Source organism: Hemitrygon akajei, chromosome 22 (genome assembly GCF_048418815.1).
Source record: "Hemitrygon akajei chromosome 22, sHemAka1.3, whole genome shotgun sequence".
NCBI lineage: Eukaryota > Metazoa > Chordata > Chondrichthyes > Myliobatiformes > Dasyatidae > Hemitrygon > Hemitrygon akajei.
In genome coordinates, this window is record NC_133145.1 from 53,540,949 (window position 1) to 53,556,311 (window position 15,363).

The 15,363-nt window shown below is 40.2% G+C and overlaps 1 protein-coding gene and 1 pseudogene across 1 annotated transcript in view; both read left to right on the forward strand.

Annotated features, from left to right (window-relative positions):
• The first annotated feature begins 5,371 nt into the window (after positions 1-5,371).
• On the forward strand, positions 5,372-6,152 carry LOC140714859 (Y-box-binding protein 1-like; annotated as a pseudogene).
• A 1,257-nt stretch (positions 6,153-7,409) lies between these two features.
• Positions 7,410-15,363, forward strand: part of LOC140714860 (dynein axonemal heavy chain 17-like) — a 249,147-nt gene continuing 241,193 nt past the window's right edge. Inside the window, exons 1-3 of the mRNA XM_073026542.1 lie at positions 7,410-7,778; positions 10,774-10,967; positions 13,193-13,385. Of these exons, the coding sequence (XP_072882643.1) occupies positions 7,410-7,778; positions 10,774-10,967; positions 13,193-13,385 (756 nt within the window). The remainder of the gene's footprint in view (positions 7,779-10,773; positions 10,968-13,192; positions 13,386-15,363) is intronic.

A 15,363-nucleotide genomic window follows, 5' to 3' on the forward strand; every position in this document is an offset into this window, starting at 1 on the left:
GGGAAGGTTTAAAGGAGATTTGAGGGGCACATTTTGTTTTACACATTTTGGGTACCTAGAATAGGCTGCTGTGAGGTAGACACAGATACAGTAGTGGAATTTGAGACAGTGACACATAATCCATATAGTTGCATTTCTTTTATGTTTATGTGCAGGCAGAAGAGATGCAGATTAATTTGACACCATGGCTTGATATAGTGAGTTGAAGGGTATTACTTGTGCTAAATCTACAATTCCTTGTACTTAAGTGTACAATATATCTTTACACTATCCTGCTGTTTTGTGCTTGCTGCATTTATTATTATTATGGATGTTATTCTGTAAGTTTCATGTGGACAAAGAAATGCATTGCACCCTAGTGTTTATAGCAATAAATGAATCTGAATCTGAAACAACATTGAATAAAAACAGGAAATTTGAGTATTTTGATTCCTTGGTCCTGCAGAGAATGTTTGAATCAATTTTCCTGTTCCATTTTTTTGTGTGGGGAGGAGGGATTTGGGGGCTGATGATCGTGCTACCGTTCTTTTCTTTCTTGGTTTCGTGGTTATCTGGAGGAAAAGAACTTCAGAGTTCTATACTTTGATAGCAAATGAACCTTTGAACCTTTAAAATTGACCATAAGACTTTAAGACATAGGAGCAGAATTAGGCCATTTGGCCTATTGAGTCTGCTTTGCCATTTAATCATGGCTGCTCCGTTCTTTTCCTCTCCTCAGCCCCACTCCTTTCCCTTTTCCCGTAACTGTTGATGCCATGGCCAATCAAGAACCTATCAATCTCTGCCTTAAATACACCCAATGATCTGGCCTCCACAGCTGCCTGTGGTAACAAATTACACAAATTCTCCAACCTTTGCCTAAAGAAATTTCTCCGCATCTCTGTTTTAAATGGACACCTTTCAATTCTGAAGTTATGCCCTCTTGTCCCAGAATCCCTCACTATAGGAAACATCCTTTTCACATCTACTCTGTCTTGGCCTTTCAACATTGAAAAGGTTTCAATGGAGATCCCCATTGAGGGTGATCCCCTCTCTCATCCTTCTAAATTCCAGCAAGTACAAGCCCTTCAAACATTACTCATATGATAGCCCTTTCATTCCCAGAATCATCCATGTGAACCTCCTCTGAACCCTCTCCAATGCCAGAACATCTTTTAGATAAGGAGTCCAAAACTGTTCACAATACTCAATGTGATGCCTCACCAGTGCCTTATAAAATCTCGGTATCACATCCCTGCTTGTATATTCTAGACCTCTTGAAATGAATGCTAACATTGCATTTGCCTTCACCACTGACTCAACCTCCAAGTTAAGCTTTAGGGTGTTCTGCACAGGGTCTCCCAAGTCCTTTTGCATCTCAGATTTTTTGGATTATCACCCTGTTTTGAAAAGAGTCTGTACATTTGTTCTACCAAAGTACATGACAATGCATTTTCCAACATTGTATTTCACGAGCCATTTTCTTGCCTATTCTACTAATCTGTTTGAGTCCAAATGCAGCCTTCCTGTTTCCCCAACACTACCTGCCCCTTCACCAATCTTTGTATCATCTCCAAACTTGAAAACAAAGTCATCTACTTCATCATTGAAATAATTGATACACAGCACAAAAAGAAGCCGGCCCAGCATGGACCCCTGTGGAACACTACTAGTCACTGGCAGCCAACCAGAAAAGGATCCTTTTATTCCCACTCACTGCTTCCTACCAATCAGCTAATGCTCTAACCAAGCTAGTAACTTTCCTGTAACACAACAAACACTTAACTTGGTAAGCAGCCTCATGTGTGGCACCTTTTCAAAAGCTTCTGAAAATCCAAAAATACAATATCCGTTGCATCCCCTTTATCTATCCTGCTTGTATTCTCTTCAAAGAATTCCTTCCTTCAAGGCAAGATTTTCCCTTAAGGAAACCATACTGACTTTGTCCTATCTTGTCCTGTGTCACCAAGTACTCCATAACCTCTTCCTTAACAATTGGACTCCAAAATCTTCCCAACCACTGAGATAAGGCCAACTGGTCTATAATTTCCTTTCAGCTGAAAATGAGTAGAGTGACATTTGTAATTTTTCAGTCCTCCGGTACGATGCCAGAGTGTAATGATTCTTGAAAAATCATTACTAATGCCTCCACAATCTCCACTGCTACCTCTTTCAGAACCCTGGGGTGACATTCATCTGGTCTGGGTGATTTATGTGCCTATAGGACTTGCAGCTTTTGAGCACCTGGCACTTCTCTTCCCTCACACCCTTCAACACCTGGCACACTGCTAGTGTCTTCCAACGTGAAACCTGATGCAAAATTCTCATTTAGTTTATCTGCCATCTCCTCATCCCCCGTTTTTATTTCTCCGGCCTCATTTTTTAAGCAGTCTTGTATCCATTCTCATCTCTTTTATTTTTTATATACTTGAAAAAGCCTTCTCTATCCACCTTGATATTGTTTGTTAGCTTGCTTTCATATTTCATCTTTTCCCTTCTAATGATTTTTAGTTGATCTCTAGGCTTTTAAAAGCTTCCCAATCCTCTATCTTCCCACTAATTTTTGCTTTGTCATATGCTCTCTCTTTTGCTTTTACATTAGCTTTGTCTTTTGTCAGCCATGGTTGTACTATATTGCCATTTAAGTGTTTCTTTGTTTATGGAATACATCTATCCTACACCTTCCTCATTTTTCGCAGAAACTCAAGCCATTGCTGCTCTGCTGTCATCCCTGCCAACTCCTCTCTCGTACTGTAATTTCCTAATACCACTAAAAGATTGCTAGTAAGACTACTTTCTCCCTATCGAATTTGAAGTTGAACTCAATAGTATTGTGATTACTGCTTTCGAAGGGTTCCTTTACCTTAATCAGAATCAGACTTTAATCGCCAAGTACCTATGCACATACAAGGAACTTACTTCCGGCAGATGTTGTCTCTCTGCTCATAACAATAATAATGATAAATATAAATGAAAATATAGATTATACATACAGGTAGTGCAATCCAAGTAATAGTTAGCCGACAGTTAACCGGCAGTTAACTGTTCAGCAAAGTGACCGCAGTAGGGAAAAAACTTCTCCAGTGCCTATTAGTCTTAGTCTGGAAGGATCTGAAACGCCTACCAGACGGAAGCAGATCAAACAGTCAGTGCGCAAGATGGGAGGAGTCCTTTATGATGTTCCCCGCCCTCTTCTTCAACCTGGAAGAGTACAGGTCCACAATAGAGGGCAGGGAGGCTCCAATGATGCGCTCGGCAGTCCTCACTGTGCACTGTAGTCTGGTTCTATCCTGCTTGGTGGCGGCTCCAAGCCACACAATGATGGAGGTGCACAGGACAGACTCAATGACTGCAGTGTAGAACTGCAGCAGCAATTCCTGAGGCAGACCGTATTTCCTCAAGAGCCGCAGGAAATACATCCACTGCTGGGCCTTCTTCAGGATGGAGCTGATGTTCTGCTCCCACTTCAGATCCTGAGAGATGGTGGTTCCCAGGAACCTGAAGTTCTCCACGGTGGACATAGGGCTGCTGAGGACTGTGAGGGGAGACATAGCAGGGGGATGTCTCCTGAAATCCACTATCATCTCCTTTGTCTTGAGCGTGTTCAGCTCCAGATTGTTCCGACTGCACCAGAGCGCCAGTTGGTCCACCTGCTGTCGATATGCAGACTCATCACTATTCTGGATGAGTCCGATGACGGTAGTGTCGTCTGCAAACTTCAAAAGCTTCACATAGGGGTTGGAGGAGGTGCAGTCATTGGTGTAGAGGAAGAACAGCAGTGGAGAGAGGACCCAGTATAGCTGTTCCCCTCATAGGCTCAACGACAAGCTGCTCTAAAAGCCATCTCGTAGACATTCAACAAATTCACTCTCTTGAGATCCATTACCAACCTGATTTTCCCAATCTGCCTGCATGTTAAAATCTCCCATGACTATCATAATATTGCCCTTTTGACACACTTGTTCTATTTCCTTTTGTAATCTAGTCCACATCCCAGCTGCTGTTAGGAGACCTGTATATAACTGCCATCAGGATCCTTTTACTCTTACAGTTTCTTAACACATCTTTCTAATGATTTGATGCCATTTTCTACCAGCAGTGCCATGCCACCCCCTTTGCCTACCTTCCTATCCCTCCAATACAATGTCTAACCTTGGACGTTCAGCTCGCAACTACAACCATCCTTCAAACAATGATTCAGTGACGGCCACAGCATAATACCAGACAATCTGTAGAAGTGCAACAAGATCGTAACCTTATTTCTTATACTTTGTGCACTGAGATATAACACTTATTGCCCTGTATTTGCTCCCCTTTTTGATTCTGCATCCCTAATGCACTGTCGCTCACCCTGTTGGCTGCAGTTTTGACCTATCATCTGCCTGCCCTTCCTAACAGTCTGATTGCATGCCATTTTTGCTTTTTTACCTTCTGTCCTATCTCTAATCCCTTCACTCCAGTTCCCATCCCACTATCAAATTAGCTTAAACCCTCCCCAACAGCTCTAACAAAACTGCCTGTAACAATGTTGACAACAACACACACAAAATGCTGGTGGAACACAGCAGGCTAGGCAGCATCTATAGGGAGAAGCGATGTGGAGCGGTGATCACTGTCCCCCAGATGCTCACCCACTGAGAGATCTGTGACCTGACCCGGTTTGTTACCTAATACTAGAACTAATATGGCATTCCCCCAGTCGGCCTGTCAACATACTGTGACAGGAATTTGTCCTGGACACACTTAATAAGGATCACTCCACAAGTGACTGAAAATGGAGTTGGACACAGGCTCAGCTTTAACAGTGATCTCTATACATGACTACAAATGACTGTTTTCTCACCTACCTCTGAAACAAACTAAAGTACTGCTAAAGACTTACACAGGACAGAAAGTGCGTCCCAAAGGTAAAATTAAAGTGACAGTGACCTACAGAGACAAAACACAGCAGCTGAACCTCTATGTACTGGAAAATGGAGGACCACCATTGTTGGGACATGAATGGCTCAGGAAAATCCAGTTGGATTGGCACACCATCAAGGCACTGGATGTGTCAACAAAGGAGGGCAGCTGGGCGGGGAAGATGTTCGCAGCTCTCCTCTCAACCATTGTCGACTATTATAACGATGAGGAGGAGCTAGACAGCGTCAACTGGGAGACAGGTATTGCCAATAAGCAGGTTGATGAAGACTACCTGGAAGTAAAAGAGCAGATGTACCGGGCGAAATTGACATCTCTCAAAAGACAGTGACAGCAGTTACAGGAAGGCACTTTGCAGGAGCATCAGAAAAGGATGAAGAAGCTAGATCAACAATACAAGCGAGGAATACGAAATGCTGAGCTTCTTCTGCAACTGGAGACAGAAAAAGTGGAAAGCAATTATATTAGAGAGAAGAAAGAAGCGGAGAGGGCGCAGGAGCCCCCACCTCAGACCGGCTCGAGCCGCAACCACCTCATGCAGCCTGTCAACACCATGAGCGAGGCCGAGATGGAGCAGCAATCTGAACAGCATCAGCAGCAACAGCTAGACAAACTTAAATCCACCGGGGAGCAGAAAGTCATCGCAACAAAGGTTCTTGGAACAGTAAAGTGGTTCAGTGTACAGTAAAGTGGATATGGATTCATCAACAGGAATGATACCAAGGAAGATGTGTTTGTATATCAGACTGCTATAAAAAAGAATAACCCACGGAAATGCCTCCGCAGTGTTAGAGACGGTGAAGCTGTGGAGTTTGACGTAGTGGAAAGCGAAAAGGGTGCAGAAGCAGCAAACGTAACTGGTCCCGGAGGAGTTCCAATCCAAGGAAGCCGATATGTTGCGGACAGAAATCGCTATCGTCGCTGCAACCCCTGCCACCGAGGTCCACCACGTACTTAGCAACAGAACATTGAAGGTGGAGAGAAAGGAGATGGAGCAGAGTCAGCAACAGATGGAGAAAATCAAGATGATCAAAATCAGCAGCATCGCCCTCCTTACAGAATACAGCGTTACCCACCTTACTTTGTTCGTCGTCGGTATGGTCGCCGTCCACAATGTAGCAACCAGCCTCGGAGAAATTACTGAGGGTGGTGAAATAAATGAAAACCAGGCTGCTGGGGCAGAAAGTAAACCGAACAGAGGACAAAATCAACTCCATTCAAACAGAACAGCTTTTGCACAAGGTGAATCTTGAACCAATTTTCTCCTTTTATTGAGAATCATACACTTAATCCTTTCCGTGAAAGTTTCTTTTGCACGTACATATTTTGAATCCTCAGCCAATGTGTCTTGTTTTTCACAAATAAGTTGTGAAACAGCATCAAAACAGAGGTAAATTCTGGCAGCAAACTGTAAGGTTTCTTTATTGTTGTATTTTCACACTTGTGCTGAATGTGCATCTGAAGGAATTCTCCCTCTTCAGCCAGACAGATAGCACTGCAGGTAATCCTTAATATCAGCAAAACTGTACTTTAACAGCAGTTTAAGAACAATGGACCAAACAACAGGATTTTGATAAACTGCTGCACCAAATGCTGAAAGATTACTGGTAAAGTACTGATCTTTCTGTGAGTCATTGGATTGCCTCCACTTTTAAATAACTAGTAGAGAGAGCAGATCACCAACCACTTCTTTTGTTGGTGATAAGTCATCTTTGAAGCAGACCATGGAAACTCCCTATACTCAGAGGTCAACTTTTCATGACTTTTATATGGAAATCTGTATTTAAAACAAGCAAGTTTATTGACAGACGTTACTCAGAGGGGCAGAGAAGACCCCCCCCCAAAAGACTTGAGTAGTAATAATAATAATTATTATTATTATTATATTATAATTTCATATTATTAAGTTACTAATTAAACAGTGGGTGGGTATTTGTATATTAAGGGTACACATACAGTATTTGTTTAGCGTAAAAAAAAAAGTTAATACACTTTTTAAAGGGGAGGAGTGTACCATATAGCCTACTGTATAATATGGAACTATTTTATGTCATCGTAACACGCTATTGAGCATGCATTATTGAGGCTCATATTGATCTGTATATATGTGTGTTGAGTTCGGTTTCAATTAGTAAAGAACCCTGTTAATGTAGCTCCTGTCTCTGGCATTTTTATTAGTGATATTGTTGTGTAAACGGCCATATACACAACAATGGGTAAATTATGTTTGATGTAAAATGATATGTACCAATGCTGCTAAAATTATGAAGAAACTAAGCGAAGGAACAACTTTTATATAAATTCAATTATAAACATAAGAACTTAGAATAGGGAAAATGTTGACTTATTAATGTAATTTAAAGATGTGATCTCAAAAAGTATGATAGAAATGCATACAAAAATTTTATATGTATTATAGATTGATTTACTTTATATTCTACCCATTTAGGAAAATAAAGATACTTGATTTCAACAACTTTCGGTACAGTAAAACTGGTTGAAGGGGAACAATGGAACAAGAGGAAGAAACATCTCACAGACAAGAGGATGACCCACGGATAGCCTTTTTGCAGAGCTTAACTTTATTGTTTTTTGCTATAAAAGAAGATAAATGGGAAAAATTTTCTGAGTCAGAAGAAAACAGGAAAATAATGACGGACTTCTTTAATACAGAAGACTTAATGATTCTAGTAATCCATATCAATGCTACAGGGCAATTGACTGCAAGTTTAGGATTTCCTGCTTCAATAAAAACTAAGGGAATTTACTTTGTGAAAAAGAAGATGCTCCGTATCACTAATGATAATTTTAAAGAGGAATTAATGATTGGTGATATCAGTAATTCACCGGTTGAACAATTATTAACAGTGATTGAAGAGGTAAGTGCGAGGATAAAATACAGTTCGTGATATATGTGAAGTTGAAAATGAGAAAGGCCTTTTAAATGCTGTATTTTAATCTACAGACATCTTGACTCTTTCAGCTTGGGATGCATCAAAAAGGAATGTTAATATCTTAAACACAAAAGATTCTGCAGCTGCTGGAATCCAGAGCCATGCACACAAAATGCTGGAGGAACTCAACATGATAGGTAGCATCTATGGAAATGAATAAACAGTTGATGATTCAGGCCAAGGCCCTTCTTCAGGACTGGAAAGGAAAGGGGAAGATGCCAGAATTAAAAAATGGGCAGAGGGGAAGGAGGACTAGCTAGAAGGTGATAAGTGAAGCCAGGTGGATTGGAAAGGTAAAGAGCTGATGAAGAAGGTAACCTCCAACCTCATGGCATGAACATCAATTTCTCTTGGTAATTTTTTTTCCTCCCCTTCTTTCTTCTTTCTATTCCCCTCTTTGGCCTCTTACCTTTTCTACTCATCTGCCTATCACCTCCCCATATTATCTCTTCTTCCTTTTTTCCTATGATCTACTCTTTTCTCCTATCAGATTCTTCTTCTCCAGCCCTTTACCTTTCCTATCCATCTGGCTTCACCTAGACCTTCAAGCTAGACCTCCTTCCTCTCCTCTCACTCTTTTTTATTCTGGTGACTTCTCCCTTCCTTTCCATTCTTGAAGAAAGGTCTTGGCCTGAGATATTGATTATTTTATCATTTTCATAGATGCTGCTTGACCTGCTGAATTCCTTTAGCATTTTGTGTATGTTAATATCTTGTTCAAGAAACTACTTGTTATATTTATTGATCTTTGATAAATGTTTTAAATATACAATGGTATTTAAATGTTATTTATATTTTTTGCTGACTAGCAGACTAGTTCATAATCCTACTCCTATCTAAAGACCCTAGTCCCATAAAATATGCAAGGCCACACTTGTGTAATAGAACATGGATAAAGGCCTTTCGGCCCAAGCCCATGCCAACCATGGTATCCACCCAGCAATTCCCAATTTCTTGCGATAGACAAACATCCCTTTAAGTTCTGCCTGTCATGTACCTATCTGGGTGCTTCTTAAATAATACTATTGTACCTGCATCAACCACTTCCTCAGGCAGACTACTCACCTTTCTCTGTGTGGAAAAAGTTGACCCTCTCATCTCTTTTAAATCTTTATCCTCTCAACCTAAATCTATGCCCCCTAGCTTAGGGCTCCTTTACCCTGGGAGAAAAAGTCTGTTACTATCCTCTTTATCTATTGTCTCTCATAATCTTAAACACTTCTGTAAGGTCACCCCCTCATTCTGCATTTCAAGAAATAAAGAACTAGCTGGTTGACCTCTCCCTATGGCTCAGACCCACTAGTCCTGTCAATATCCTTGTAAATTCATTTTTATACTCTTTCCAATTTAGCCATGTCTTTTACTGTAATAGGGTTATCAACTGTATGCAGCACTCCAAATGTGATCTCACCAATAACTGCAATATCCCAACTCCTGTACTCAATGGTGTAACTAATGAAGAGCAGTATGCAAAATGCCCTTTTCACTATCCTGTCTACCTGTGATGCTGCTTTCAACAACTATGCCCTTGTACTTCGTGATCTCTCTGTTCCATTCAGCCCATACTGCTCCACAGATCATAGTCCTGTTCTGGTTGGACTTGCCAAAATGCATAACCTCACACTTATTTGTAATGAAATCCATTTGCCAGTCCTCAGCCCACTTCCATAATTGATTAAGGTCCTTTGCGATCTGGGATAACCTTCCTTACTATTAACAAAACCTAATGTTGTGATATCTGCAGGTTTGTTCATCATTCCTAGTATATTCACATCCAAATCATTCATATAAGTAACAAATAACAAGGGTTCCAGCACTGATCCTTGTGGCATACCACGAGTCACTGGCTTCCATGCTGAGAAACAACATTATACTTGTGGTTCTTACCTCCAAGAAAATTTTGAATCCTCCCAGCTAATTCTCCCTCGATTCCATGGGACCTAACCTTATAGACAAGCTTACGAGCAGCTTGTTGAAGGTCCTGCTGTAATTCAAATAGACATCATCCACTACAGTACCTTCATCTATTCTGGTTACTTCTTCAAAAGAATCTAAAAGTTTTGACAAGCATGTCAAGTTACTGGAGGGAATAGGAGGTGAAAGTGAAGCAAGCACTGAATGGAGTATGACCCATTCTACCATAAATTCTGTGTCTGTAATTTTTACTGATTTTTGTGTCTAATGGAGTATGAAATAAAGGACTACAGTTTATGATGAGAATAGCAGTGTGGCTGTCATCTCTGACTGTTAGAAGAAAGGAAACCTGACCTCAGAATTATGCTTTCATTCATAAAGTTGGCTTGAATGATCTCCTGCTCCACCTTAGGATGTGCTGCTGGAGCTTTCTGCATTTAAAACAGAAATCAGTGAATTGACGAACATTCAACTATTAATAAATTATCTGACAGTAAAAATTGTGGAAATATTTTCAATTATTGAACATGATGACCGACTTCTTAAACAATGAACAAAGCCATAAATATTGCTTAATGGCTTCTCTGGCCTCAACATTAAATTTGTGGACTCTAGTTCCATGAAAAATGGCTTGGAATTAATTAAATCTAATCATTGTTTTATCTTTAAAATATGTTTTTAATATTTCTGTATTTCTATATTTTTACTTCATTCACTAGAAGTATTTAAATAGTGTTAAAGACTATTTTTCCTGTTGATATAATTTTAATTGGATGCCAAACATCCCTTATTGTCTGTGCCTGTCAGCAAATGAAATTAAACTTGAGGTAATGACATGTCACCATTATCCATATGTGCAAATTTCTAGCAGGTCAGTGCTGTGCAATGCCTATCTGCAAAATGTAGGTATTTGTGAAGTATTGGTGTAGTTTACAAGTGTTTATTGGGCTTTCATGTTTAATGTAATGATGTTATTCAAAATTCATAATTATTCTTTCCTTTTTAGATAGTGTGTCCACTTTTCACTAACACTGATAATATGACGAAATGGCCTCAAGTTGTATCAGAGGATGTAGTGAAGCATGCGCAACAACTTAAAAATGATGTGTTTGTCGTTGGTGGACAACTGAAGGGGAAAGCACTCCTTGCTTTTCCAAAAAGTGCAGACATTTTGGAAAATTCAGATGACGATTCAGATGGGTATCAGTGCAATTTCCACTTTACTTACTCCTAATTGTAAAAAATGTTTTTTTAAACCACATTGGTCTAATTAGACCATACTTTACTTTCCAGTTAGAGAATTCAGATGTCCTAGTATGAACAGTCTTCTTATGTTGCTATGATGCTAAAAGATACATGACACCAAGAAGGTGACATGTTTTGATTATGTTTTTCAACTTGATATCTTTAGCCCAGTATATTGTAACTTCCCCATTAAGGTCCTACATACATGAAGGCACATGAATCACATAGCATTTATGAAATACACATTTGATAAACAATATGTACCTCTAAGCACAAATCAACAAACAAAAGAACTGTAAGATAAGCTCCTCCTATTCTATTTTGTAAGAGATTTTTGGTGTTTCTTATGGTTGTTGATGTGAGTCTTCTGTTGTTAGATCATTATCTCCTTTTGCGTTCATATTTTTCCTTAATGTTAGATGCAACCAAGAAACTTGCATCTAATCACAAACCAAGAGAAAATCTGCAGATAACACACACAAAATGCTGGAGCAACTCAGCAAACCAGGCAGAATCTATGGAAAAGTGTACAGTTTATATTTCGGGCCAACACCCTTCATTAGGATCTGCCGCAACTGCTCTCAGGTTGAGGCTTTTCATTCTAGAATGAAGGAGATGTCCTCTTAATTCAAACAAAGGGGCTTTCCTTCCTCCACCGTCAATGCTGTCCTCAACTGCATCACTTCCATTTCACGCTTGTCTGCCTTTACCTTACCCTCCTGTCACCCCACCAAGGATAGGGTTCCTCTTGTCCTCACCTCCCACCTCACCAGCCTCTGCATCCAGCAGATAATTCTTCATAACTTCCACCTTCTCCAATGGGATCCCACCACCAAGCACATCTTCTTACCACCCCCCCACTTTCTACTTTCTGCAGAGATTGCTCTATAAGCAACTTCCTTGTCCATTAGCCCCTCCCCACTGATCTCCCTCCTGGCACTTATCCTTGCAAGCGGAACAAGTGATACACCTGCCCTTACACTTCCTCCCTCTCTACCATTCATGGCCCCAAACAGTTCTTCCAGATGAGGCGACACTTCACCTGTGAGTGAATCTGTTGGTGTCATCTACTATATCCGGTGCTCTTGGTGTGGCCTCCTGTATATCGGCAAGACCTGACATAGATTGTAAAACCACTTCACAGAGCAACTACACTCTGCCAGAAAAAGTGGGCTCTCCCAATGGCCACCCATTTTAATTCCACTTCCCATTCCCATTCCAGCATGTCAGTCCATGGCCTCCTGTACTGTTGTGATGACGCCACACTCAGTTTGGAGGAGCAACATCTATTATTCTGTCTGGGTAGTCTCCAACCTGTCGGACATTGATTTCTCAAACTTCCAGTAATGCCTTCTCTCCACCCTCCTCCAACATTACTCATTCCAATTTCCCTCTCTCACCTTATCTCCTTAGCCCATCACCTCCCTCTGGAGCTCCTCCCCCTTTTAGTTCTTCAATGGCCTTTCGTCCTCTCCTATCAGCTTCCTGCTTCTGCCCTTTATCCCTTTCACCATTCAACTTCCCAGTTGTTTACTTCACCCCTCCCCACCTCCCAGTTTCACCTATCATCTTGTGTTTCTTCCTCTCCTCCCTTCACCTTCTTACTCTGACTCCTCATCATTTTTTCTCCAGTCCTGATGAAGGATCTTGGCCTGAAACGTTGCCTGTACTCTTTTCCATAGATGCTGCTTGGCCCGCTGACCCCTCCACCATTTTGTGTGCGTAACTTGATTTGATGGTACTTGCCAACTGCAACTTAAAAGTCACAATTATCTCTAAGTAATTGACATTTGATGACTTTTTTGTCATCACAATATTTCTTAAAATGTAAGGTCAGCCTAATGCTTGATATAATGGTGGAAGTAAAGTTTGCAGTGAGTCGATTATGCCACACTCCTTCCACAAGAGTGTTAATGATAATTTTATTTAATTTATTTTTGAAATTCAATTCCATTAAATTCAATGAAATCAGATTATGGAAACAAACTCAAATACATTGATAGAATGATAAAAACATCAGAACAATTGTTGGCCTATTGTGGCTTCATTACATTGCAAATAAGTTGGGTGTAATTCATATAAAATTGGAGATTTACTGTATATTACAAAGTCATGCAGATGTTTATTGAAATTGCCTAGTTGCAATTGATCTATTTCTTCCTGGTGTTTCTAAATTCAAGCTCACCTGTTGAAGTGGATAGTGCCGTTTTACATGCTATTGAATCAGTAGTCATTGATTGGATGCATCAAGTGAAAGATGTTTTAACCAAGGATTCAGCACAATCTTTGTTGGATGGCTTAAACCCTCTACCTAGAGAAGAGATTGATTTCTGGGACTTGCGGCTAAAGGATCTAAATTGCCTCAATGAACAGGTGCTCATTATTGTTATGTATTTGAAATAAGATATTTAGGTTATACAGAAAACTCAAGTTTTATAGGACACAAATTTACAGAACATGCTGAAATCCAGGATGCTGCACATGATTAAAAGTATTTACACAATCAATCACCATTTGTTATCCTGCCAGAAACATTTAATAATTTGACCAAATAAAGGGTTCAGCATTGTTGAACTTCAAATTTCAGTCAGTAATAAGAAATACATAAATACAACAATGTATTTATTTTACCCTATAATTTAGCAAAATACTCCAATATGTTCTGCAAAAGTGTTATTAAACAAATTGTGGATAGATTAGAGCACCTTCTGGTGCTACCTAGACGTGTCCAAGTAGCACCAGAAGGTGTATTCTACAACTGGATAGATTAGAGCAGATGATCAAAAGCTAGGTCTAAGAGCTAAAGTTTAAGGAGTTTCTCAAAGGAGGAAAGAGTGGGAGAACAGTTTAAGGAGGGCATTCCAGGTTTGTGCATCTTGCTAGCTAAGGCCAAGATTATAAAGGATGAAACTTTGGAATGACAGAAAGGCAAGAAATGCAGGTGTTTAAATAGCAGGTCAGACAGCAACTGTGGAAAGAGAAGCAATATTTCACATTTCAGGTCAAACACCCTACATTAGAACTGGGAGAGAAATAAAACAGGCCAAATTTAAATTGCAGAGAAGGTGTGGGAAGATTATAAAGCTGTTAAGGGATCACGGAGACAGGAAAGAGAGGAGCCTATATTATTCATTTGATTATTGTTGGTCTTCTAGCTCAATACCATATTACCACAAGTGGTAAACCATTTAATACTGAGATTGAAAGAAATTTCTTCTCCTAGAAGTGTGATAAATTCATGGGAGTCTGTACTGTTAAAAGCAATTGAAGCTAAATCATTAAGTATATTCAAGAAGTAGTTAGTCATTGTTTGTTGGGCTAGAAGGATCAAGGAATATGGGGAGAAAGTTAAAATATTGCTATTATTGTCTTGAATGTGGTGCAGGTTTTAGGAGCTGAAAAGGCTTCTCCTGCTTCTATTTTCTATATTTTTACTCTTTTGCATCTCAAAAGTTCATCTATTGCTTTCTTAAGTATGTGCTGCACCATAACACAATGAGTATTTTGTAAGTAAGGGATAGCTTTGACTGGGAACCATCTTAGGTCAGCAGGCACAGGGCGAGGATTGATTATTCAAGTCATTCAAGAGATGTGAATTTTGCATCCTGAAATAGCATTTAGCTTCCCATCTCCCATCAGTTGCCCTTGAGAGATGGCGGCAAACATTCTTCTTGAATCGTTGCAGTCCCTGAGGTGTAGAGATATCCTCAATGTTGTAAAGGAGAGAGAGTTTTAGGATTGTGGCTCAGTGACAGTGTTGGAATGGCAATATCTTTCTCAGTTAGGATGGTGTGTGTTTGGAGGGCAACTTCCAAGTGTTGGTGCTCCATGCTTTTGCTGCCTTTGTCTTTCTAGCTGGCAGAGGTCATGGGTATGGAAAGTGCTGTCCAAGGAGTCTTACTGAGCTGCAACAGAACATCCTACAGATGGTTAAAATTGCATTGGTATTGAGTGAGTGAAAGAGTATGCATGGGGTGCCTATCACCTGGGCTATTGTACCTTGTATGGTGTTGAGTTTCTTGAGTGCTTTAAAGCTGTACTCATCCTGGCAACTGCTCCATTCTGAATTACTGTGGTCCCATATCCCATAATCCCAACTGCCTCATGATTTTTCCATGTTCCCTTTCAAATAGCCAGGACACCAGTTTCTGTCTTCCGTTCCAACTTGCTATGTACTGGTTTCTGCACTTCTTTGTAACTCACTGAAGCTCCTGTTCCTGTGCTCCCTTCCCACCCATTGGGGCCCCAGTTCTTGTGTTCTATTCACCAGGGCTCTGATTCTTGCAGTCTCTTTATTTAAGTTTATCATTCTACTGTATAACGTATTAGAGAACATCCAATGGTCCAGAAA